This window comes from Durotheca rogersii (genome assembly GCF_024521655.1).
Source record: "Durotheca rogersii strain YMJ 92031201 chromosome Unknown GGS23scaffold_16, whole genome shotgun sequence".
Taxonomy (NCBI): Eukaryota; Fungi; Ascomycota; class Sordariomycetes; order Xylariales; family Xylariaceae; genus Durotheca; species Durotheca rogersii.
This window is the reverse complement of record NW_026251247.1, coordinates 349407-373837: the sequence shown is the minus strand read 5'-3', so window position 1 is coordinate 373837 and position 24431 is coordinate 349407. Positions and strand designations below refer to the sequence as shown.

Below are 24431 nucleotides of genomic sequence, written 5' to 3'. Positions count from 1 at the left end.
GGTAGCCGGCCTCCTGCCGTTGTTCTCACTCAGCATTTTCTCGACATCTCAGGACCAACTAGAAAATCGGGCAACGCCATCAACCTTTTCTCTCCCACAACTCAACCCAACGCGATCATTAAAAAAGAACACGAAACAAATCACGATCAAAACCCCTAGCATTTAGGAACACCACTAGCAGCTTTGATTCATCTCTTCATTACTTGGTTTGGTTGAATGCGAAGATAGCCGTATGTGTGCGTCTAGAATGAGCACCACCTGAGCACTACCATACCATCGTCGGCCTCTCTATAATTTGCAAGAGACCGCCAAGATGTCGCTCCTATCACGGGCGGTCAACGTGCCGGCGTTTGCGCGGACGCAGCTCGCGCTCCTCGACGCGGAGCTGCAGAGCGAGATCCGGGAGACGAGCGGGCTGGTGTCGGGGGCGAGTCCCGCGGCGCTGCAGCGCGCCGGGCTCGCGGTGACGAACCTGGTGGTGGCGTCGCAGCGGACGGGGATGGGGGGGCGCACGGTGCAGGAGCTGGGGCCGGACGGGGCGGTAGCGGTGGCGGGCGAGCTGCCGGAGCACGGGCTGCGGACGGGCGACATCGTGCTGGCGAGCGAGCAGCCGGCGGGCAGCGCGAGGAAGCGCGAGGTGCGGGACCTCGAGCGCCGCGGCGTCCGCGGCGTCGTGGTCCGGATCCGCCGGGACGCCGTGGCCGTCGCCGTCGACGACGACCGCGAGGGTGAGGGCGACGGCGTCGCCGCCCTCGCCGCCCGCGTCTGGCTCCTCAAGCTCGCCGACGACGTCACCTACCGCCGCATGAAGCAGACCATGGAGCGCCTCCGCGACATGCCCGACGCCGAGTACTCGCCCTTCGTGCGCGTCCTCTTCGGCCTCACGACCCCCTCGCCCGTGCCCGCCGACCTCGCGGCAGACCCGGACGTCGGCGACGGCAAGGTCGCCTGGTTCGACCCGACGCTCAACGACTCCCAGAAGGACGCCGTGCGCTTCGCGCTCGCGTCGAGGGAGATTGCCCTGATTCACGGCCCGCCAGGGACGGGAAAGACGCACACGCTGATCGAGCTGATCCTGCAGCTGGTCAAGCGCGGGCAGCGCGTGCTCGTCTGCGGGCCGTCCAACATCGCGGTGGACAACATCGTCGAGCGGCTGGCGCCGCGCGGGGTGCCGATAGTGCGGCTGGGCCACCCGGCGCGGCTGCTGCCGTCGGTGCTCGAGCACTCGCTCGACGTGCTGACGCGGACGTCGGAGGCCGGGCAGATCGTGCGCGACGTGCGGGCCGAGATGGACGCGAAGCAGGCGTCGGTGCGCAAGGCGCGCAGCGGGCGCGAGCGCAAGGCCATCTACGCGGAGCTCAAGGAGCTGCGGCGCGAGTTCCGCGAGCGCGAGCGGCGGTGCGTCGACGCGCTCGTGCGCGGCAGCGCCGTCGTCCTGGCCACGCTGCACGGCGCCGGCGGCGCCCAGCTCCGCGGCGAGCGCTTCGACGTCGTCACCATCGACGAGGCCAGCCAGGCGCTCGAGGCCCAGTGCTGGGTGCCGCTGCTGACCGCCACCAAGGCGGTGTGCGCCGGCGACCACTTGCAGCTGCCGCCGACGGTGAAGTCGGCGAACGCGAAGAAGAAGGACGGGGGCAAGGACAAGGACAAGGACAAGGGGAAGAAGGATAGCAAGAAGAAGAGGCCGGCGGGGAAGGGCGGGGACAAAGGCGCGGAGAAGAACACGAGCAAGGACAAGGACGTGGAGGTGGAAGTGGGAACGGAAGCGGAGGCGGGAGACGTCGCCGATGGTGGGAGCCTCGAGACCACACTCTTCGACCGGTTGCTGAAGCTACACGGGCCGGGCGTGAAGCGGATGCTGACGACGCAGTACCGGATGCACGACAAGATCATGCGGTTCCCGTCGGACGAGCTGTACGAGTCGCGGCTTGTCGCCGCGGACGGGGTCAAGGCGCGGCTGCTGCGGGACCTGCCGTACGGGGTGCGCGACACGGAGGACACGAGCGAGCCGGTGATCTTCATCGACACGCAGGGGGGCGACTACCCGGAGAAGAACGAGGAAGAGGATGAGGACGGGGGAGGCGGAGGCACGGAAGAGGACACAAAGAAAAAGAAGAAGGCTACGATCAGGTCCCTGTTCGGCGACAGCAAGAGCAACGAGATGGAGGCCGCGGTCGTGCGGCAGCACGTCCGGAAGCTCGTCGAGGCCGGCGTGAGGCCCGAGGATATCGCCGTCGTCACGCCGTACAATGCCCAGGTATGTCTTTGCTACGGCCCTTGGGAACCCCCTTCCCTCTTTCTCTTTCTCTGTATCTATTTGGTATAACTCGATGCTTCTCTTTCGTCCAAACGGATATCCTCTATGCTGACCATCTACCTTGTCTCCCCGGTAACAAGCTCGGCCTCCTCGCGCCGCTCAAGGAAAGCTTTCCGGGCATAGAGCTCGGCTCGGTGGACGGGTTCCAGGGCCGCGAGAAGGAGGCCGTGATTGTGAGCCTGGTGCGGAGCAACTCGGAGGGCGAGGTCGGCTTCCTGAGCGAGAAGAGGCGGCTCAACGGTGAGTTCGAACTTGCCTACATACATGTACCCCCCTGTGAGCCCGGAGCCAGCCCGGAGCTAACGCTCTTGCGTGCACTTAGTCGCGATGACGAGGCCTAAACGCTCGCTGGTCGTCGTGGGCGACTCGGAGACGGTCCGACGGTATGTCCATCTATCTGCTTACCCATCTACGTTACTCCATAGCTCTACCGGCCTCATTGCCCAGCAATTTCCCCTCTTACTCCCTACATCCTCACCACCTACCTTCTAAACCCCAAACCCCCTCTCCGAGCTCGTGTCTGACGCCTCTCTGTCTGAGCTAGAGGTAGCAAGTTTCTCAATAACTGGATGACCTGGCTCGAGGAGCACGCGGACCTGCGATACGTCGACGCGGCGTCTTTAGAGACGTGAGGAGAGAGGTGGAGGGAGGGGAAGGAGGAAGAGGGGGACGAAGACGTGCGACGAGGATGTGCGCCAGCTAGCTATGGGATAGGAAGGAAGGACATGTAGAAGAATACTTCCTGTAACGAGACGAGAGCGCACGAGGGGTAGGGGGAAACGCTTGCTCGCGGTTTCAACGGGACGGATACAGTAATGCTGGTGACGATGTGACTCGACACCGCTGCGGTTTAGGTCCTGCGTCGATGCGGCTCCCTCTGCCTCTCTCTAGGCGGCGTACTAGTGTCCCGAATGCCCTCTCTCTCCCGCTGTTGGGTTACCCTTGGCGTTACTGTTTTGTCTTGATTAAACCGGTAACCTCGCACGTCCGTGGGGGGTTCTCTCCGGTACGTGTCTCCTCCTCGTCCTCCTCGCCCCCTTTCTACGGGATCGTCTTCCCGTCTTCGACTCATCCCCTCGAGCCCCCCTCCCCCAATGCCACGTGCGGACTCCTGCTCGGTCTGTAGTGGGTATATTGCCTACCTATATGCGGACAGACGCAGACGCAGAAGGACAGCGTACCCAGCGTGCACGCATGCTTCCCCCATCCCCCGGTGCGTAGGAACAGTGGTAGTATGCTACTCTGCACGCACAGATACATGCACGCTACCTATCTATGGATATATAGTCCGTGGGCAAGGGAGGCCAAGAGAGGAGGCGACAGTAGGATTCCTTCCCTCCACATAACGCACAAGGAGGGCAATAGCAGGACCATGGCGGCGGGTAGATTTAGTTGGGCCAGCGTGGTGAGGCAGAGAGAGCGAGAGCGAGACCGGCGTGTGAGTGGGAACGCTTGGGGGGGCCGTGCCAGCGAGGAGAGGATGCCGGCTCGCCTACTACGTACGTAGGTAGTATATAGTATATAGCATGCAGATAAGCCACAATTACTCTACGGATGTATGTATGTGTGTGTGGATTGTGCATACGAACCGTACCTACAGGTTGCTTCTCTCGTCGTACGTGCCGACGTTGGCGATGGATGGGAATATCGGCGGCCGTGCCCACGCCAAGGCAGACAGACCTACCTCTCCCTGTTCACCTGCGCTGTACTCGGTAGCACGACCACTCCCCTACCTACATCTGTACGTCCCTCGTAGATTTATTTCCCTCGTTTTCTGTCTCGGCCGCGCTCTCCCCCCCCCCCCCCCCCCCCCCGGCCCCCGTCTGTCTCTCCTTTCGAGGAAATACATACCATGTAAGAGACATCGGACGATGACGCTGTGACGAGGAGGCCAAGCCGCACCCCTGCTGTTTCAGGACGCTCGCCGGGCCTTGGGGAGGCGGACCCGTTCGACGTCCCCACCGCGCCCAGCGCCAGTAACACACAGCCAGGCGCGAGTCGGTGACCTTTGCTTTTTTCGAGCTCTCTCGCTTTCTCTCGTCGAGCAGGGACAGGCATGCTTTCGTCGTAATGTTTCCGGCGGGCTAGACGCGTTGTGTATACCTGCGGCGTACCTACATGCGATAGAGAGCTTACTCGCTTCCTTCCATCCTATGGATGGGATGTGGTGTGTGTGTGTGTGGTGATGTGGCTATGTCGGCATGTGCAGGTGAACATACTACCTATATGCCTACATGCGTCCATAGGGATGGATGGATGGGAGGTCATCTCACCACTCTCTCTCGCTTTCCCCTCGTCACGCCCCGGTCTCCCTCCCACACCCACTACGTAGCTGTTCGGCAAGGGTGCCAGCTTAAGCTTCACGTATTTACACATGCGTGAATGTGTGGTTCTCTTGCATGCATGTCATCTTTAGGAAAACACACAGCGTCGGGCGTGGACTACGTAGGGATGCGTGTACGCGAGGACTTCTATTTCCAAATAGGCCATACCGATGCAGATGCGTAGTATGCACGGCTCTCTCGCAAACTGAGGCCTCTACAGACAGTGGCATGTTATTAATGGGGACGCGGCGCGCGGCGGACGGGCTGGAAGCTATCCCTCTTCGTCGCCGGTCCAACCTATAATAATATATCTCGTGCGAGCTCGGATCAGATGTCCCTAGTCCTCTCTCCTGCAGTAGTAAGTCTTTCGGCTAGATTTTTCGTTTCTTTCGCCGGGTCGATGGGGACCGAGTCGACCGAGTCCCCTCTTCGCCCTCTTCTCTCTTTTGCCTAGATAGGCCAATGACTGGGGGAGGAGGGGCAGCAAGCTGGAAGGATCCTGCTACGTGGTAGATGTGAGTTGTCAGAGCGAGGGACCCGAGAGAGGCTCCTGTCTGGGGGGGGGGGCCAGAACCGGGCGGCTCTGTCGGTTGACGAATCCGCTCCGTCGTCTGCTCGACTGCTCCTCTCTTTCGCCAGAAGCGACAGCTCGGTCATGGATGACCGTGCCCTAGGCGCGCGCGCGCTCCTGGTACCTGCATCGGCTAGCGGATTCGGAGAAATCCTGCGACGCTGGGCCTGGTCTGGTTGGATGCGCCTCGTCGACGTGCTTCGTGCCAGCACAAGGCGTACGTATGTGTATGTATGGATGTATGGTGCATATGCGGGATAGGTAGCGCTGGACGACGGCGGCCGTTGCAGCAGAGGCGACTTTGAGTGGCAGGGGAGGGAAGAAGAAGAGAGAGGTCGAGCGGATCGGGCGCGAGCATCCCTCCGCGGTTCCGTCGACTTACTAAGGAGGATGAAGTTTTAACCGGAAGCGCTTAGGGTGTATACTATATGGCATATGGCATAGACTGGATGTGTGTATGTGTGTACGCGGGCGGGTGTGCAGTGCGACAACTCGTGCTTCTTCCTCTTATTCCTCCTCCTCCTGTCAGTTTGAGACAGTGTGAGCACAACATCGCGGAAAGAAAAGAAGAAACAAAAAGGGCGCGTCGTCGCGCCGGCAATTCTCGCCGAACGCCATTACCGACGCCGCTCTTGGCTAACGTTGCCTCTTTCTTTTTCTCTTTCTCTGCCTCTTCGCATTGGCGTCGCTGATATCAGGCGATCTTAGTAAAGGGCATCCCGGCCCTTAGGATTTCCGCTCCCCCAAGATATTTTGCAGATCAAACACGGCACACCTCTCAAGGGTGTGTGATCTATGCATGTACACGATATGTGGGCGGGTGGGTGTATTAGGTGGTGTGTCGACGATGCTGGGGTGCGTCGACGTGTTGTACTGCGTTCGAACATGGCAGCTTGGCGCCGTCGTCAGAAGATCTATGATCATGGATGTATCAAACGGAGCCTACGGATAGCGCGGAGAGAGAGAGAGACATCATCGCAAAATAAAAGGGAACGGGGATGGAGAACGTGCCCCCGTCTCTCGCGTGCTGCGCAATCCCGCTAGATTCGTTCCTCGTTAGACCTTGCCGTCGGTGCTTAAGCGTTCGGCTGTCTTGGCAGAATATCCAGGTCAAAAGCCCACGACGGGACGGCGAGCACGTTATTGTTTTCTTTCTTGCTCGTTCCCTGGCCGTGTCTCTGTCTCTGTCTCTGTCTCTGTCTCTGTGTCCCTCCCTCGCTCCTCTTCACGAGCGATCCGGATACGCGAGAGACACACCCGTCAGGCCTCTCCAGCGTGGAGGCAGGTACCTATGTTTCGAGTGTGATACCGGTTTCGTTTAGGATAGGCCGCGTACACGAGGTTTGGGGAACGTGTTGGTGTTTTGGTTGGTGATGTCCCTCCTGTTCTCTCTCTTACCAGGTAGGTAAGTACATCGTGGGAAACCTCGTCGGGGTTTAGGTACGTGTACGTGTACGTGTACTGTGTGGTCTCGAAATCCTCATAGAAGCTAGGTAGGCAAGCCAGGCCTGTTCTCTATGAGTACTACGTGGTCAGGGTTGGCGCACTGCGTATCGAGCCATGTACCTTGCCCATAAGTCAAGGCCTAATATGGGAATCCCATCACTATATGTATAGGAATATGAGTAGAAACAAAAAAGGCTAGATGTAGTTAACTTGGCGACCACGTTCAGATGAATTAGTAGCAACGTTATCTCGGCAACGGTAGTTATTGCCTTCGCGCTCATATAACATACATACGAATATGTGCTACGTAGTATTATATGCTTGTTTATATCTGTCTATACATGGCGTGTAATATATGAGTACACATGCTGCATGGAGATATATACATATATGGTCATCCTTCCCATGGATCATCGTCGAGTTGTGATCCGGGAGCTCTCGGCGAGCTACTACCTAACATATCTACATACCTACCTATCTATGAGCACATACATATGTAGGGAGCACCGTCGATCGCTTCGACCGCAGCGTGTATGAGTAAAGGATAACGAACGCACGAAGGGCGCATTCAACGCCACGAAGCGGTCGGATGGGTCCCGCAATCAGAGCTGGCCTCCGTGCCTCGGTCCTTGTTCGCCGTTGCGAGCGGTACGCGATGCTCCTGCGAGTGCTCCGCACTAAAAGGCCAGCCCGGTCTAGCCCAGATCCTGTCATTATTATCCTGATCCCGACTGGCGGATGGCGCCGACTAGGCGTTCGTGGCTTGGGCTTTTTTTTTCTTTCTGTCCAGCGCAGACTTATGTGCTCACATGTGTCTATCCGATGTTCTTATGGTGACCGCTGGCAAGGAGAGGGGAGGGAGCAAGGAGAGAGAGACGCAGAAGAGAGGGGATAACCAGCCGGGGTCACCACATTCGGCCTCCCTTGGCCGGTCCACCCAATCTACCACTAATCTACCACCGCATCTATCTATTGCATGCGTATCGAGATGGCCCTTTTCCTCCCCACGAGACCTGTTCGATTCGTTTCTTGTGGGAGGACAGCAAGTTGAAGGCATCCTTCCTGTGGCAAGACACACATACCCACCTACACTCACACGCACACATACATGCACACATATACACACATACACACACCCTCTCCCTCTTTAATACGATGCCGAAGAAATACCTAATAGTCATGCTCCTCTATCTTGGGAAACAGATGTGCATAATCTGTCCACATACACATACATATACATACATAAAGCATATCATACCTGTGTCCACGGACCATCGAGACAATATCGGCCAACACACGGGCCTCGACTGTGCCATGCAGGGCTTCAAGCAGGGTTCCCTCCCCCCCAACACCCCTGAGCGCCAAATATGAGCATTCCAATGCCCTGGCCCCCCTCCCTCCTCATCCTGGTACCCCCTTTTGGGGTCACTTGCAGGCCTAGCTTCTGGGACCTCTGCTATCTGACTTACATCCTTCCATAACGTACATACTCGAAGCCGGATATCTCATTAGACATTGTAGCAGGAAACTCAAAGGCGTCTCGGTGCCATGGGCGTTTCATGGATCAAGCTGTCCCCATGTTTACCCACCTGTCCGCCTGCCCTCTGTCTCCCTCTAGGATCCATCTCTCTCTTTCTCTCTCTCTCTCTCACTTCCTATTCGGGTGCACCGGCGTGAGCTTTTGTCGCAGAAGAGCCTGTCCCGGATACGTCCCCCCTCCCCTCTTGTAGCTGGGCAGGGCCTTTCCCACTCCGTCTCATAAACTTGTAGAGGTGCCCTCGTAAAACCCATCCCTCTTTCTATTTTGTCTTCTTCGCCACTGTCATCGAGTGACAATCAAAGGAGGGGTTCCCCGTCGGCTCTGATTCGCGTAGCGACGTCCACGTCCTGTCGAGTTGCATTGCTGGCGATGTGAGACGCAGGAGATCGTCCTCTTCCCACAGCAAAAGCAGCCGGCGGCGCCAAATCGGACTGGCCAATACCCTCCGGTAAAGAAACCAAACAAAAAAGAGAGAAAAGAATGGATCGCTGGTCGCCGTCGCTCCCATATCTACGATCGTTCTGTCACTTCTACCATTCGTTCTCCTCGAAATTCACCCTCCCGTAAAAGACCCGCCCTTCGCTTGCCGCAGACATTCATCATGGGTCTCTTCCGACCCGGCACCAGTGCTGGCCGACCCAAGACCGCTCAGCCGAATCACTCCTCTCTTCGGGGCAGAATCAGCGGCCCTATCCCGATAGAAACCGATTTTCCCATCTTAAATACGTCGCCAGATTTAGTTCGTAATAGCAGAGCACCGCCGCCACCCGAGCCTAATGTCGAAGAGCTGCCTTCGTCGAGGTCCGACAACCCGCCCGCTTCCGAGAGCACGCGGGTGGACAACACGGAATCCGTCGCCATGTCGGGGCCCAGCCAAGCCTCGAACGCTTCTGCGAGTCCGCCGCAGCGAAGAACGATGCGCTCTAGTGGCATGCGATATTCCATCATTAGCGACGGCACCGACGGAGACAGGCCGCAGAGGAAGAAGTCGACGCTCAAGTCTACCCTTGGACGGTTTTTCAAGCGAAAGAGAAAGGGTTCGAGTGAGGTTCTCACCTCAGACACCCGCTCTACGGAGCAGGGTAACTCTGCACAACGTCAAAATGTGAGTCGAATACTCGCCGCAGGCAGCCCTTAATTTATCCCAAACATTTAGTCCCGAGTGCTAATAACCCTTGTCTTTTTGTTTCACCAGGACACACCAGCTTCGAATCGAGGTCCGAAGGAGGACGAGCCCAAGCGAGCGTCGGCGCCCCTTACAGAGTTCGAGAGGCCGCTGCGATCGCACTCGGTTGGGCCGAACGACATGCTAGCCATCACGGGGGCCCGGAGCTCGGTGCCGGCGGATCCTATACTGCTTCGGAGGAGAGCGGCGTCGTCGAACCGGATCCTGAGCCAGAGGATCAGGGACTTCGACGGGCAGCTCATCGGGCTGTCCCCTCGGCCCGCCAGCAGCCAGGGGCGCGGGTGCAATCCGGCCGAGAACGAAGATCCCGAGGATATCGGCCGCGCCATCACGAGCGACAGCCAGACGCACCGCCGGAGATCGCGGAGCCTGTCGCAGCTCCAGGAGGTCATCGTCGGCCACGTGCACGTGCGGAAGCGCAGCGACGAGATCCGCTACTGGAGGCAGAGCTTCCACCCGACCATCATGTCGCCCAACTCGTCGACGGTGAACAACGACGACGTCGACGCCCTCGGAGACGTGGACGTGGACGCAGACGTCGATGTCGACGTCGACGCGGACCAGGACCAGGACGCGCACGCGCCGCTGGAGACGCCCCTCGGCCCCCCCGAGCACCTGCGGCTGTCGCCGACGACGCCGCAGGAGACCTTCGACTTCGGGCCGATCACGTCGGAGATGCGGATCGAGCCGGCGGTGGGGCTGGAGGACCGGATCGCGGCGCTGGAGGTGCGCAACCAGAAGCTCGAGAAGCTGGTCTCGCAGCTGTTCCAGGTCGTGCCGGGCGTCAACCACTACGTGGAGCCGGCGGGGGGCGTCCCCGAGACGCCGGACCGCGCGCCGCCGGCGGTCCCGCGCGCCCGCGCGGCCACCTACGCGGCGTCACGCCCAGCCGCCGCCGCGGCGCCGCCGCCCCCCGACCTCGACCTCGACCTCTCGTCCGTGTACAGCCTGTCGCGGCAGCACTCGGCCGAGTCGTTCGGCGACGGCAACACGTTCATCGGGTCGCTGCCGCCGCCGTCGCAGCGGCCGACGTCGAACGCGACGGTGCGCGGGGCGACGAGCCTGCCGGCGCTGCTGGGCGAGGGCATGGCGGCGGCGGCGGCGGACGCGGACGGCTACGCGGCGCTGAAGGCGCTGCTGGACGCGGAGCGGGGCGCGCGGGAGGCGCTGGAGGCGCGGGTGACGCGGCTGGGGCGGCGGCTGGACGCGGTGGCGGGGAAGGGGGCGCCGCAGCGGCTGGAGATGAAGTTCGCGGCGGTGTCGGCGTTCGACGACGACGACGACGACGACGACGAGCTGCTGACGGCGGGCGCGGAGACCGAGTCCGAGGCGTACAAGACGCCGCGGTCGGAGGAGGGCCCGGGGCTCGGCTCGTTCGGCGCGTTCGGCGAGGACCTGCGCGGCGACGCTGCCGCTGCTGCCGAGGCCGGCTCCGACGCGGGCGCCCCCGACCCCTTCGACGGCGCCCGCAAGAAGGCCGCCCGCACCCTCTCCCTCAGCCAGCTCACCCTCAAGCGCAGCCCCCCCCGCCCCCGCCAGCACGACGGCGTCGGCTTATGACTACGTGGCCTCGACGACGGCCGCCCCCGCCCCGACGCCCCCGCCGCCCCCCCGGCCGAGTAGATGACGCCCCCCCCCCCCCTTTTGACGTTCTCGCTGGCTTCTCTTCCCTGCCGTGCAAAACGTACCTTACATACCCTATCTATCTATTGCAGTACTACCTACCTACTGCGTTTCCTCGGACATGACAGCAACACGCTGTTGATCTCGTTACGGCACTAGCACCAGCAGCAGCCATAGCACGGCGTTTTATTTTTTTCCTCTTATTCTTTTCTTTACCCTCTCTAGCCTTGTTTTGTCCCGTCCCCGGGACGTGTACGACTAGACGACACGACGCCATCATTGTCCATCTAAACTACCACCATTAACCCTCCCTTACCCCAGACACCCTTCCTTTCCACGTCTCCCGTTGCAGATCTATCGACCAGAAACATCACGTCTCGTCTCGTCTCGTCTGTTCCAACCTGCTGCTGCTGCTGCTGCTGCTGCTTATTTGACACCAGGCGTACCATTTCCTTTCTCCTTGACCATCTTCCTTTTTCCTTTCCCCCTCCATCCCGCGGGTTGTCTCTTGTGTGAGTGTTGCTTTCGATTGCGTCAGAAGAAGGAGAGAGGGAGAGAGAGAGAGCGCGTGGCGGAGGGGATCGGTTTCTTCAGCGCCCAGCGCCGCTTTGTATTCCTAGAACGGGGGTTGTTCAGTCACGAGTGATACCAAGGCAGAGCTCCTAAGGAGGAGGCAGAGAGAGACACGGGCGCGTGCGGTGGAGAGACGGCAGCGGGGCCCCCCCGGCGAGGAGGTGGAACTCGTGCCATCGCGACGGATGCTTAACCCCCCCCCCCCCCAAATCTCGTGTAGTGGTAATGCTCTTAATATATGAAGTGCGTGCGGTGCCGACGCGCTGCCACTTCGGATGATGTCTCACTTTACCCTGGCGTCTGTTTGGCTTCGCGGTGTCAGTGGGAATACGTGTCTGGTATCCTGGCTCGTGTCATGACTTGTTCCGAATTACGGAGGCACAAATATGTTAGCCCTGCGCTTTTAAGTTGTCTGACGAGGGTAACACATTAACCTGGTTATCATCATTATGCCTGCTCTTGGTAAGCATCCCTCTGGCTATAATGCTCAGAGCTATATGCTCTCTCAATCATTCACTCGCTATCTAAGAGGAAGGCAGAAGAGCAAGCAAGCTACTTGTATCCTCAGGTATTTTCGCTCTAGGTATGGAAACGCGCCTACTGCAGGTACCTCACTCCCTCCCCTATGACTATAGGGTTGTATATCTCGTTCCCAACGTCTTCCTCTCTGCCGCCTCCCCTCTCTAGCCCGAGGAGCCTCACGCAGTCCCGGGGAACGGAAGCACGGCGACACCGCGCGAGCCGTCGGCTGCTCGGGCGCGTATTCCGAACACGACGTCGTCCTTGCTCAGGGGCAGCGTGACGCGCGTGGCGTTTCCGACGTCGAGCACGGCGGTCCACAGCGGCGCGCTGGTCGGGCGCCAGACGACCTCGTAGCCGTCGCCCTCGGCCGCGTTCTCGCCGGCCCGCTCCCAGAACAGCGTCGTGTGGCTGCTGAGCGCGGCCGTGTCGACGCGGACGTTGCGCGGCGGGGGCGGCGCCGCGGCCAGGCTCCAGAGCGCGGCGCCGTTGACGCGCGCGACGCGCGTCACGTACTCGAAGTCGACGAACTCGGCCAGGTCGCCGTACTGCTTCGCGCCGCCGTCCTCCCCCTCCTCGACGCGCACGTCCTGGTGCTGGTGCGCGTAGTCCTCGTGCGGCTCGGTGAAGCGCGCGGCCGCGTACCCGGCCTCGAGGAACGGGCGGTGGTCGCCGCCGCGCAGGTAGCGGTCGAGCCGGTAGACGATGGACACGTTCATGCCGGTGGCCTCGTTCTCCGCCACCTCCTTGACGAGGCGCGCCAGCTGGCGCGCCGGCGTGTCGTTCTCGCCGCCGATGGTGAGCCGCGCCTCGCGCGCCGCCTCGTCCTCCACCGCGAGCGGCGGCAGGCCCTGCGCGAACAGCCGGATGACGCGCGGGTCGGCCTTCTCGCCGTCGCGCCCGCCGCGCGGCGAGCCCACGATGTCGTTCGTGAACATGCCCTCGACGTTAGTCCGCGGCGTCGTGGCCGCGTACGTCTGGGCGAGGAACTGCGCGCCGTAGAGCCCCTGCTCCTCGCCGGCGACGGCGGCGAAGGCGATGCTCGCGCGCGGCCGCGGCCGCCCCGGCTGCGACAGGATGCGCGCGAGCTCGAGCGAGATGGCCACGCCCGAGGCGTCGTCGTCAGCGCCAGGCGCGTCGCTCTCGTAGTCGAGCGGGTCCGAGACCCGCGAGTCGTAGTGGCCCGACACGACGTATAGCCGGTTCTCATCGGTGCCGTGCAGCGTCGCGACCACGTCCGTGATCAGCACCGGGAACAGGATGCGGCGGCCGTCGGGCTCCTGGACGTACGCCGGCGTCTCGACGGTCAGGCGCCCGTCGCTCGCGTCCGCGTACTTCTGGAACTCGGCGCGGAGCCAGTCGCGAGCGGCGCCGATGCCGCGTGTCGTCGAGTTCTGGTCCGACAGCGTGTGCCGCGTGCCAAATGACACAAGCTTGAGGACGGCGGCCTCGATGTTGGCGACGTCGACTTCGGCTAGGATCGACCGCAATTCCGCCGACGGCTCCTGTGGTAGGTTCGGCCCGCCGATCGTGTTGGGCGGCCAGCTCGACGCCGGGCAGGCGAAGATAGAAGGTGGCTCGATGCTGCCGCCCTCAGCTGGGAGGAACACCTTCGCCGGGTTGCGCGAGGTGAGCGGCGTGGCGGCGACGAGGGTCGCGGCCGCGCTCGCGGCGAGGATCAGCGAGTACATGGTGATTAAAACGGCAATGCCGATGCTGTTGCGTGCCGGAACGACGATAACAACGGCGGCACACCCGGAATAGATATACTGGGAGCAGGCAGCCCTGGCCAATAATATTTGCTTCTTGTTCGTCCACTTCTCCTTCTCCTCCTCCTCTCCCCTCCCGCTTGCATATCTCCGGGAGATGAGGGCCGATAGGCAGGCGAGCGGAAGCGCTGCCGGCTGTATATGCAGGGATCACCACATCCGCCCTGTCGATATCATCATTATCGCTGCAGCCCCTGGTCGGAGATGCCCACATCTCGCAGGTGCCTGGTAGCATCCATTGTCCAATCGCGGCGGGGCGGTCGGGTGCTCTTGTTGAGATAGGTAGGAGGCTTTTGCGGGGAGTTGGAGTTATCTGCATCATGTTGCATAGACTTACTTGGCTGGCGGGATCGGATTGCGGTTGTCTTCTCGTCGCTATGCTTGATGCGGAAGCTCGTTTGAGGGTTGAAAGGGGCATAAAAAAGAGAGAGAGAGAGAGAGAGTCTTGCCAGCAGCAGGTTGACTCGACTCGACGCCGAACTGGCGATTATCTAAGACTCCCGAGATGCCGGATCCTCCTCGAAACTGTTGATTGGTGGGATGTCTAGTATCAAGAGGGAGGCTAAACAAAATGGTTATAGAAGATGCTTGGTACCAGACAGCCATTGGCTCCTTGGGTTGAGGAATGTCGGTCTTCACAAGCCTCTCCCGGGGGATATACCTAGGTTCTAGCAATGTCGTCTTGTTGAGGCGGTCTATCATCATGCCTTTCCATAGGTCTTGCGTGGTATATAGCTCAGCTAACTCCGACAGGCGGGCTGCTGGTGTGAATCTGGTGCGTGGAAAGGTTACAGTTGTAGTGATAATAGCAGTAGTGGTGTAATTAGGTACATTCTATACTTACCCCTAGATTGCCAGTGAGGACTTGTTCGCCGGCATACCCAAGGTAGCCAGCGCAATTATGTCATTTCCGTATGGAGGTAGATAGCGACAAGCCTGCTTACATCGTCGTCTGCTTGATTCGTTGCCTACATGAAGATACGCCCGGATACAGGTAGTTTATGCTTTAGATGCCCTCTACGGCACCTGCTACTAGGGACGTAGTAGCCGAGATCGAGTGCCCCCGGCACCTAAGGTATATCTCGTACAGCGTGCTACTTAGGTACCTACCTACCTAGGCACTTACCTAACGCTATAATCCTACGAGGTACCTGTTTAGCGGTCGATAGCACGTACGTACCTCTTATCTTAGGTGCCTACCAGGCCCATACGTAAGGGTTCCTTCAGCTATATTACAGGTCTCTCCGGCACCTAGATGCACCGACGGTACAAGCAGTAACATCGCAGTACCTACAGCCTCCGTGACGCATCATACCTTCATCCGTGGCACATCAACCATGGCACACATATTAGTAGATACGAATGCACACACTGGTCCTCCCCCGAGGGAGACAGACGGCCCGTCAACCACAGCACCCAAATGGACTGGTCATCGTGGGGTTGGAGGGAGGAGGAGGAGGAGGAGGAGGAGGAGGACCTCCTACTTCACGCCTCCTAACGTAACACGCCAATTGTCGAGCGTCGAGGCAACTCTAACCTTGTAGTGATCGCCCCTTTTTTCTTATGCCGCGTATTTGTACGACTTGCGTATGTAGGCTTACCTATATGGTCTGGTTCAACTGCTACGTTGACATCTTACCAGTATTTCTCTCTTCCTTTTTCCCTTTCGCTCCCTTTCCCTCTGCAGCTCTCGTCTGGGCCTATCCCGTCTATCTATTCGGCATCCTCGTGATCTTTTTGATGACACCCTCCGCCCCCGTTCTTTAGCTACCTCGTCGTCGCCTATAATCGGCCCGTAAAATGATTGTCCGACGACATAGTTGGGTCCCTCTGGGGACCGCCCTACTCCTCTTTACCGTGTGGCACTGCTTCTTCTCCCCTGATCAACCCTATACGCCCGGCTCTGGTACCCTCCCGACATCTTACGCCGGCGTTCCGGTCACCGTAAATGACGAGGGCTATTTCTGGAAGACGTTACCCACCCATTATCCTGTCCGGCACCTGAAGCCACTGCCAACCGGCCAGCCGCTTCCTCTTCCTCCCGTCCAAGCCGAGTTTGGCCCCGAGTCCAAGGAGGATGCAGCTACTCGCCAGAAACGCCGGGCGGCCGTCAAGGCCGCCTTCCTTCGCTGCTGGACATCCTACAAGACCAGGGCCTTCATGAGAGACGAGCTGTCCCCTATCAGCGGCAGATCCAGAGACCCCTTTGGCGGCTGGGGAGCCACTCTGGTCGACAGTCTAGATACCCTGTGGATCATGTCTCTGCATGAAGAGTTTGAGGTGGCTGCCACAGCTGCGACCAAGATCAACTTCGAGTCCACTACTCTCAGCGAAGTAAGCGCCTTTGAGACCACCATCCGCTATCTGGGTGGCTTCCTCTCGGCTTACGATTTAAGCGGTGATCGGCGGCTGCTACGCAAAGCTCGAGAGGTTGGCGATATGCTTTACAAGACTTTCGATACGCCAAACCGCATGCCCATCTCCCGCTGGGACTTCCACAAAGCTGCCCAGGGTACAAAGCAAGTGGCTCCCGACCGGGCGTTGATCGCCGAAGTTGGTTCTCTCTGCGTGGAGTTTACGCGCCTATCTCTGGCGACAGGAGATCCGAGATGGTTTGATGCCACCGAGAGGATTCGCGAAGTCCTCGAGGCCCAGCAAGACACAACCAAACTGCCCGGCATGTGGCCGATTATGGTGAACCCCAGAGACGAGGTATTTGATTCTGACGCCACGTTTGGGTTAGGGACTACGGCAGACAGTACCTACGAATATCTTCCCAAGATGTACGCCCTCCTCGGGGGCCTCATACCTGCCTATCAGACCATGTATGAGAAATCGATGGCGACCGCCATCAAGTTGAACCTGTTCCGCCCCATGGTTCCGGAGGTACCTGACATACTAATAGCGAGAACCGTACGTGCAGCGAAGAGCGGCGGAAAGGTGGTCTTAAACTTTGAAAATTCCGGTGAACATCTGGTCTGCTACGCCGGAAGCATGCTGGCGCTGGGTGGGAAATTGTGCGGGAACCCGGAACACCTGGAGACGGCCAGGAAGCTGGTCGACGGCTGCATCTGGACGTACAAGGCAATGCCGTTGGGCATCATGCCCGAGACGTTTGACATCGCCCCCTGCGCACCCGGCACGGAGTGCGAATGGGACGAAGCCGCGTGGAAGCGAGCGGTGCTGGAGCGGGCGGGCGAGAGCGACGTGACGGATACGGCCAGAGCGGACGCGATTATCAAAGAGAGGGGGCTTCCGAAAGGGTTCACGAGGATCTCGGACGGCCGCTACCTCCTGCGGCCAGAGGCTATAGAGAGCGTCTTCGTCCTGTACCGCACGACGGGGCGCCGGGATCTGCCCGAATCGGCGTGGGCCATGTTCAAGGCGATCCAGGCCAACACGAGGACGCCGCTGGCAAATGCCGCGCTAGTGGACGTGAACGTGAAGAGAAATCCTCAGCAGATAGATGTGATGGAGAGTTTCTGGATGGGCGAGACGCTGAAGTAGGTTGTCCCGTCCGCCCCCCCTTCGGGCATATCTGTGGCTAACAGGTGGCAAACTGCAGATACTTCTACTTGATCTTTAGCGAGCCGGATCATATAAGCCTGGACGACTGGGTGTTCAATACCGAGGCACACCCGTTTAGGAGACTGAAGTAGCGAAGATTCGTTTCCTGGCCTGGTGAGCCATAGATAAGGCGTTTCTTTTAGAGGATATGTATAGGACAAATGGTTGAGGTCGGTAGCTACTGGAATGGGTGCCTATGGTCTACAGCCTACAGGCTATGAATGTGGGGTAGGGCTTGGGTGGGTTGAGGATTAGGTAATGCTTGCATAGTGGCTGGCCATTATTAATTATGTATACTACACCTGATAGACCTATAGCTCCAGATAGGGTCACCCAGCGCAACCTACGTAAAAGTACCTGGTGTGTTGACTGTGCTATAGTGAAAGGGGACTGGGGGCTTCTGTGTATAAGCACCTAAAGATAGGTATGTTGTACCTACCTGTAGCCCGCAGGCGGCTACCTGTCTGTAGGCACCTTACCTACCTACCTAGGTACCTAACGGGACCCACCTTAACAGCGGCCCTTACTTACTTTGGGCACGTCGCATTGTCTTATCAGGGCCCTTTATCTCCTAACCCAACTTCTCGCCTCACTCGACTTTACCTAATAACCTACCTACTGCTAGGTACTAGGCACCACCTACCTGCCATTACTACTATCTACGACCGACACGTTCGACCCTGGTCCTCATCCTTAATCCTTGCTCTCCAGATCCAGTGTAGTCCTGTGGGGATTACGGCGCAATCACAGATTCCTTTCTCCTTCAGCTGCTGTTGTGTCCTCTTCACTTCGGTCGGGAGTTCAGTTCGCCGCTGAGAAAAAAATAAACCAGAAGGCAAAATCCCCTCGCCTCGTCGCATCTCCTCTCGCCGCATCTCCTTCGACAACCGACACCCGACACACCCCATCCTATCGCACCGCACCGCATCGAGCACCATGCCGGACAAGTGGGTGGACTGGAATAAGACCACGAGGTCGAAAGACTATCGGGGGTCCTCGTCCTTCGCCACCTTCATGATCATCGGCCGTAAGTTGCTCAAGATCCTCGACCCTGCCCTGTTCCCGTCGCCACCAGCCCCCTCTACCGCCCCCGCGTCCTTCTCCAATTGCTGCCGCTACGCTGCTGAGCTGATGCGGGCGCGGTGGGGATGAGTTGTCCAAGCAAGAGGAGCTGCCTACCAACCTGGCCAGCCGGCCGGGCTGGCTCGGCAGCTATACCCAGATAACCATGGATTATGGGAGGAAAGAGGGGGGGGGGGGGGAGGAAGAAAGTAAAACAAATTGCTGACGGGTAAATCCCACGCATCGCCAGCGACCTGCTTCTTCCTGGGCATCCTGTTCGCGATGTTGCCGTACGACTACCCGCTGCTGTGGACGAAGGAGCCCATCTCGGCGGCGTACCTGGACGAGCTGGAGACGCACCTGAAGTTTGTGCACCAGTCGCCGGCGCTGATCCCGCGGGTGCTGAGCATCGCGGTGGGGGTGGGGTTCCTGGGGTTCTTCATCAAGCTGTTCCGGGCGTCGGAGTCGAACATGCTGTTCGACGGGGCGTCGCTGGTGCTGTACCTGATCGGCGTCGGCGTCTACGTGGCCAACATCGTCAAGGGCCTGCGCCTCGTCAGCGCCGGCGCCTGGCCCGACGCGTCCACCGTCCTGCCCCGCCCCGGCAAGGACCCCCTCACCGGCGGCGAGGTCATCCTCGGCCGCCAGGACAGCCTCCAGGTCATGGCCGCCAGCAACACCATCCTCGCCCTCGTCCTCGTCGGCGTCCTCGTCCTCCAGGCCGGCCAGTGGTACGCCGAGCGCAAGGACAACGAGGAGTTCGAGAAGCTTGCCCGCCTGGACCAGGCCGCCGACGCCAGCGCTGCCGCCGCCGCCGCCGCCACGGCCACCGCGGGCGCGTCGAGTCCGACGGCCGACAAGACCAAGAAGAAGCAGTAGGGGAGCGCGCGGGGCAGAGGACAGTCGGCGCGGAGGATCAGGAAAGAGGACATCTCGTGTTATAATATACAGTGGTGGTTTTTTCTGGCTTCTTGGTTCTGAAAAGAGAAAACGCAGTTGGCTTTTCGGGTCGCGCTCTTGCCCGCATCGCCCCCGCCACAGCGCGATTCTGAGGGGGGGGGGCTTGTTACAGAGGATGTGCGACGCGGCCATCCCGTACGAAGATAGCGAGGAAGAAAAAAAAACCCCAATACACACGCCCCGGCGAAATTCGCAGCAAGCGGAACGAGCAGATTAAACTGTGCGGATCTAGTCTAGATAACCAGTAAGCTGATGGAATCGAGCCCAAGCACCCTGACCTTCTCGATAGGCTGTAGGTAATCGATAAAGATGAAATATATAAGGGCGGGAGGAGAAGTGCGGCGGTAGCCGAAGCCAGCGTCTCCTAAGCCCGTGTTGTTATCATACGTATCTAATTCGTTTTATGATGGCGGGTGGTTTAGTGTAAGAGGACGAAAGGAGAAAGGGGGAGGGGGAGGAAGTCGGATAGGGCTAAGTAAAAGCGCAGATTGCTAATGTTTTATACTGGCGCGGAATCCGATATATATATATATATATTACCTCCTATATACACCCGTATATGAGAAACGCATCCGTTCCTTCTAACAAAATATAGGTATACTGCTCTCCCGACGGGGTCGAGCTTTATAAGGTTAAGGACGTCTTATTCGGCGACTTTAATCACGATCGCATCTCGTCTGTTTCTATATTCTTTCCTTCGGCCCCTAAAGTCGGTAAATCCGGGTCCTTCTCCCTAACTAACGAGATGGCTTGGGAGCTCGTAAACGAGTGCCTCCTCCCCGCGCTCCGTACGACGTGAGGAGTGTCTGGACCTGAATATGCCACATGTCGTAGGTGCGCGCTCTCGCGCTGATGCAGGAGGGGAAGCGGGTGAGGCGAGAAGAGGTGAGGTCGGCACGGAATTCTAGAATACCGAAGGCCAGTTACATGCACGTGTCGTGTAGGCAGCGCTAGGCGAGCGCGGGAGAGACGCCAGATATATTCACGTATACATATATATATATATATATATGCCTAGGTATGTCCAGACGGCGGCTCGCGATCTACGTTGTAGGCAGGTATGTGCGCGAACGCGCACTCCCTGCGTACGTGTCCGCCTGGGTCCCTCCCTCCCTTCCTCGCACCCCGTGCCCCAAAGCCGCACGCGCACGCTCCGCAGCACCCGCGCGAAGCACGATTCGCTCCCTCCCCCCTATCGCATCGTGTCGTCGTCGTCGTATCGTCATGGTCATCGTAGCAGCCGTAAAGAAGAAGAGCAAAAGGAAAAGAAGGAGCAAGAGGCGCCCGAGTCAGCCTTAGAGGAAAAGCGACGAGGAAACGAAGAAGGAGAAAGAAAAAAAAATAGGTAGAAGAAGCGCGAATGTATCAATATTCTCTCTGCCCCCGCGCATCCCGCCGCGCGGCCTGGCTAGCTAAGTAGCTCGACGTAGGTAGTAGTGGTATCATAAGAGCGGTCCTCGCCTCCCATCCATCGCGTCTCCATCGCCTGCTTCCTGTTCATTAAAGAGCGGAGGGGGGGGGTATATATATATAGGTATAGGGTATGTGCGAGCACGCGGCTATGCGTTGATATCCGCGCCGGGCCAGGAAATCAAGAAGAAAAAAAAAGACAAAGAAAGAAAAAGGAGGGGGTATATGAGCACGAGAGCCGGACCCCCGGAGCCAGGGGAGAGGGGGGGGATCGAAAAGAGAACGCAGAAAGGAAAAACAATTAGTAGGTAGACAACGGTTCGCTGGGTCCCAAACGCGGCGCTGCAACGGAGAGGCGAAAGAGAAAACATGAAAACCCCAAGAAAAAAAAAACACTCCCCATCTGAAAGTCAGAAGAACGCCTGCTCATGCGAACGCTACAAATCGACAGCTTTTTGTTTCTCGCTCTTTCTATTCGCGCTCCCGCCCATCCTCCTCCGCGGTGCGTCCCGTCCCGTCCCATCCGCATTAGTTAGCACGCATACTATCGCACCCTGCCGTATCATCCTCCCCCGCTATCTGTCTCTACCTAACCCCCCCCCCCCCCCCTCCCGGGGGCTCTCCTCACCCCCACCGCATCCGCGAAGGGCCCGGCGCGCGCGTCCGCGGCTGGTCCGCGCGGTGCTGGATGCCGGACCAGGTCGTCGCCGAGCTGTTGCGGTCGGTGGCGGCGCCGGGGACGTCCAGGAACCCTCTGCCGGCGCCGGCGACCGTGAACGGGTCGGCGAAGACGTCGATGTTCTGGCTGCCGCCGCTGTCCTGGCGCGCGGGCGCGCGCGGCCGCTGCTGCTGCGGGCTGCCGTGCGTCAGGCTGCGCAGGCCCGTGATCTCGGCGGACGCGTGGTGGCTGCGCGCGGTCGTGTCGGCGGTGTCGGGGCGGCGGGTCGCTGCGTCGTCGCCGCCGCCGCCGCTGCCGAGGAAGGACGCGAAGGACGGCGAGAAGGGGTTCTCGTGCATCGGCGGTGGTTGGCGGCGCGAGCGGCTCGGAGAAGGTGGGGACGACGCGGCCACCGCCGTCGGCGACGACGCCCCGCTGCGCGGCGGCGTCGCCGGCGCCTTGTTCTCCTGCGCCTTGGCCAGGAAGTCGAGCCGCTGGCTCGGGTAGTTGGCGTGCGGCACCGGCGCGCTGATGATGTTGCCGAACGACGACGTCGACGACTCCCGCCGGTGCCGCTCCCCCTTGCCCTCGGCCCGCTTCCGCCGCCGCACCCGGCAGAAGAAGAGGGCCGCGACGGCTAGCATGAGCGCCGCGAGGCCACCCACCACGCCGCCGATGATCGCCACGGTGTTGCTCGAGGAGCCCGAGGCGGGCGCGTCCGTCACAGGTGCTGGCGTCGAGGTCCCGTCCACGACCTGTATCGTCGTCGACTGCTCCGAGGCCGGCGGGGGGGATGGCGACGGGGTCGGTGCGCCCGTCGGCGAAGGGCTAGGGGCCGCGGGCGGCTTGCTCTGGTCGTCCTCCATGACGCAGTCCTTGCCGTTGCAGCGGTAGCCGAAGGGGCAGCACCCGCTGCCGCAGGTCTCGAGCTTGCCGTCGAGCACGGTCGTCTTGATCTCGGCCTCGGGGTTCGCGGCCGGGTCCTGGAGCGAGAGGTTGCAGGTGATGGCGGAGATGACCTTGCAGGTGTTGCCTTCGGGGCAGCACAGGATGGTGGTGTTAGCGGCGAGGGCTATGCATGACGACCCCTGGGGGCAGCAGAAGTCGTCCGGGAGGCCGGCCTCCGAACACTTCGCGAAGTCGGCGGCGCAGGTCCCGTTGTCGCCGTCGGCGCGCTCGAATATGTGGCTCGGGCGGACGCGGGCGGCCGAGGCTATCGTCGCGAGTAGGGCCGCAAGCTGCAGCGCCCGCAGGGGGCCCCGGAGATTCGGCATGACAAAGTAAGATGAGATGTAGATCTTGGTGTAAGGTAAGTTGTTCGGAAACGTTTTGCTGTATCGGCGAGTTGGAGATGGCGTCGACACGATTCTATCGGGAAAGGGAGCACAGAGAGAGAAAAAAATGAGAAGAGCGAATAGACAGTCTAGAGAGTGGTAGAATGGAAAGCGGCCATCGAGTCAAATACCGTTCATTCACCAGGAATCGGTCGGTCAGTCAGTCGGCCAGTCAGTCAGAAGGGGGGGAGGTCCATCTTTGGGGCGGAGGCGCGGTGACTTAGAAATAACAGCCAAACAAGAGACGAAGACAGAGACAATGATGATGGTTCGATGTCAAGTCGACGACCCTGAAAGGGCGGGCAAGGGGGGTTCTTTACAGAGGACGAGCCGACGGGACAATCGTGACAAGGCCAGCAAAAATTAGATCGACCGCGTGTGAACCACGCCTATGTCCTCTCGGTCGACGCCTTTGTGTCCACTTTTGTTCGCGCGTCATTGTTCGCTGCCCTTCCGTCCTTTGGCTCGCCGCAGGACAAGCAGCAGCCCGCAACCCAGCAAAGAAGCAGGCAAGCAAGCAATCGCGCGCCATCGCCCGAGCCCAGGCGACGCGGAGCCTGCCAGCAGCAGCTCAGGTCCAACGAACGCCGTCCGATCGAGGGGGTCGCGAAGAAGACGTCCCCGCCCCCCTCCCCCACCTCGCGCCCGCGCCCGCGCCCAGACAAAGCACGAGAACGAGAACAGCCACCAGCGCGCCTTCGACTGGATATCTTCATCTCGACGAGGATGGGCAGCGGTAGAAGGAGAAAAAGAAAGAAAATAGAACAGGGGAGCGCGAGCGACAGGCTAGGCAGGGAGAGGACGGGAGAGATGGGAGGGGCTCGACTGGGCAGCGTAGCACCGCCGGGCGGTCGCGTCGCGGCCGGCTGGTTGTGAGGTGATCTGGGCCTGGGATAGCTGTCTCGAGGCGGGGGGGGGTCGAGGACGGCGCGGGCGTCGGCGGAACGAGAGGCTCTGGAGCGGCGAATCGCCCAAGCTAGGCCCGCTCGTCCAGGTGTAGCAGCGCTGTCGTCTCTGGTCGGCTGCCCAGCTGGCGGGCGGTTAGCCGCTGGGGTGGAATGGAATGGCGAGCGAGGGCGGGATCTGGCGCCCAGCTTGTCGCAACGAGGGCGCCAGAGAGGGCAGGAAGCCCGGCTGATTGGCTCTCTTTGCCCTTCAGATTAAGCGCGATAGGTGCGGTCGGGCGTCGGCGATTGGCTTGCTAGAGGGAGGGGGGGTAGAGCGGGGTAGAGGCTTTACCTAGGTACCTAGTAGTACCTACCTGTTGACCGCGCCCAATTGAATTTCTGCTGGGCGTTTCCCAATCTGGCGCCCGACCGAGAGAGCCTCCTATAGGCAGGTACCTGCTTAGTACCCACGTACCGATATCTTCAGCGGCCCGTGCGTTAAGCGCAGTGGGGTCGCTGCTTGGTCTTGGCGCGAAAAGGAGCTATGGCCAATCGACCTCGCCGACGGGCAAATTATGGCAAGATACAAAGTACATGCCTCAGCCAGGGTCCAGGTAGGGTGTTATCCAAGATCGGTACCTAACCAGGTGCCTCTAGGTGCCTCACTTCGCCTCAAGCCTTGGGA

The 24431-nt window shown here is 60.0% G+C and overlaps 6 protein-coding genes across 6 annotated transcripts; 4 read left to right on the top strand and 2 right to left on the bottom strand.

Moving 5' to 3' along the window:
• The first annotated feature begins 32 nt into the window (after positions 1-32).
• Positions 33-3250, top strand: GGS23DRAFT_611370 (DNA helicase). The gene is made up of 4 exons (XM_051520404.1): positions 33-2257; positions 2398-2557; positions 2640-2700; positions 2862-3250. The coding sequence occupies exons 1-4, from the start codon at positions 314-316 to the stop codon at positions 2947-2949; spliced, it is 2253 nt and encodes a 750-aa protein (XP_051370490.1). The 5' UTR covers positions 33-313; the 3' UTR covers positions 2950-3250.
• Positions 3251-8799: 5549 nt separating this feature from the next.
• GGS23DRAFT_606038 (uncharacterized protein) lies at positions 8800-10944 on the top strand (the record flags this gene model as incomplete). Its single annotated transcript, XM_051519856.1, has 2 exons — positions 8800-9303; positions 9394-10944. The coding sequence occupies 2 exons, from the start codon at positions 8800-8802 to the stop codon at positions 10942-10944; spliced, it is 2055 nt and encodes a 684-aa protein (XP_051370489.1).
• A 1201-nt stretch (positions 10945-12145) lies between these two features.
• Positions 12146-14016, bottom strand: GGS23DRAFT_131013 (Zn-dependent exopeptidase). The gene has a single exon (XM_051511170.1). The coding sequence runs from the start codon at positions 13788-13790 to the stop codon at positions 12279-12281; it is 1512 nt and encodes a 503-aa protein (XP_051370488.1). The 5' UTR covers positions 13791-14016; the 3' UTR covers positions 12146-12278.
• Positions 14017-15517: 1501 nt separating this feature from the next.
• GGS23DRAFT_130956 (glycoside hydrolase family 47 protein) lies at positions 15518-18037 on the top strand. Its single transcript, XM_051511168.1, has 3 exons — positions 15518-17371; positions 17434-17859; positions 17953-18037. The coding sequence occupies exons 1-2, from the start codon at positions 15669-15671 to the stop codon at positions 17525-17527; spliced, it is 1797 nt and encodes a 598-aa protein (XP_051370487.1). The 5' UTR covers positions 15518-15668; the 3' UTR covers positions 17528-17859; positions 17953-18037.
• Positions 17833-19853, top strand: GGS23DRAFT_130965 (Shr3 amino acid permease chaperone). The gene is made up of 3 exons (XM_051511169.1): positions 17833-17859; positions 18061-18462; positions 18748-19853. Exons 2-3 carry the CDS (start codon positions 18372-18374, stop codon positions 19374-19376), a joined length of 720 nt encoding a protein of 239 aa, XP_051370486.1. The 5' UTR covers positions 17833-17859; positions 18061-18371; the 3' UTR covers positions 19377-19853.
• Positions 19854-21021: 1168 nt separating this feature from the next.
• On the bottom strand, positions 21022-23025 carry GGS23DRAFT_611362 (uncharacterized protein). The gene has a single exon (XM_051520403.1). It carries the CDS (start codon positions 22797-22799, stop codon positions 21492-21494), a length of 1308 nt encoding a protein of 435 aa, XP_051370485.1. The 5' UTR covers positions 22800-23025; the 3' UTR covers positions 21022-21491.
• Between the last annotated feature and the right edge of the window lie 1406 nt (positions 23026-24431).

Coding starts and splice junctions, on each gene's coding strand:
- GGS23DRAFT_611370 (XM_051520404.1), top strand. CDS start 314: ATGTCGCTCCTATCACGGGCGGTCAACGTGCCGGCGTTTGCGCGGACG. Junction 2,258..2,397: donor TCACGCCGTACAATGCCCAG/GTATGTCTTTGC, acceptor CCCGGTAACAAG/CTCGGCCTCCTCGCGCCGCT. Junction 2,701..2,861: donor GACTCGGAGACGGTCCGACG/GTATGTCCATCT, acceptor TGTCTGAGCTAG/AGGTAGCAAGTTTCTCAATA.
- GGS23DRAFT_131013 (XM_051511170.1), bottom strand. CDS start 13,790: ATGTACTCGCTGATCCTCGCCGCGAGCGCGGCCGCGACCCTCGTCGCC.
- GGS23DRAFT_130956 (XM_051511168.1), top strand. CDS start 15,669: ATGATTGTCCGACGACATAGTTGGGTCCCTCTGGGGACCGCCCTACTC. Junction 17,372..17,433: donor TGGATGGGCGAGACGCTGAA/GTAGGTTGTCCC, acceptor GGCAAACTGCAG/ATACTTCTACTTGATCTTTA.
- GGS23DRAFT_130965 (XM_051511169.1), top strand. CDS start 18,372: ATGCCGGACAAGTGGGTGGACTGGAATAAGACCACGAGGTCGAAAGAC. Junction 18,463..18,747: donor CACCTTCATGATCATCGGCC/GTAAGTTGCTCA, acceptor ACGCATCGCCAG/CGACCTGCTTCTTCCTGGGC.
- GGS23DRAFT_611362 (XM_051520403.1), bottom strand. CDS start 22,799: ATGCCGAATCTCCGGGGCCCCCTGCGGGCGCTGCAGCTTGCGGCCCTA.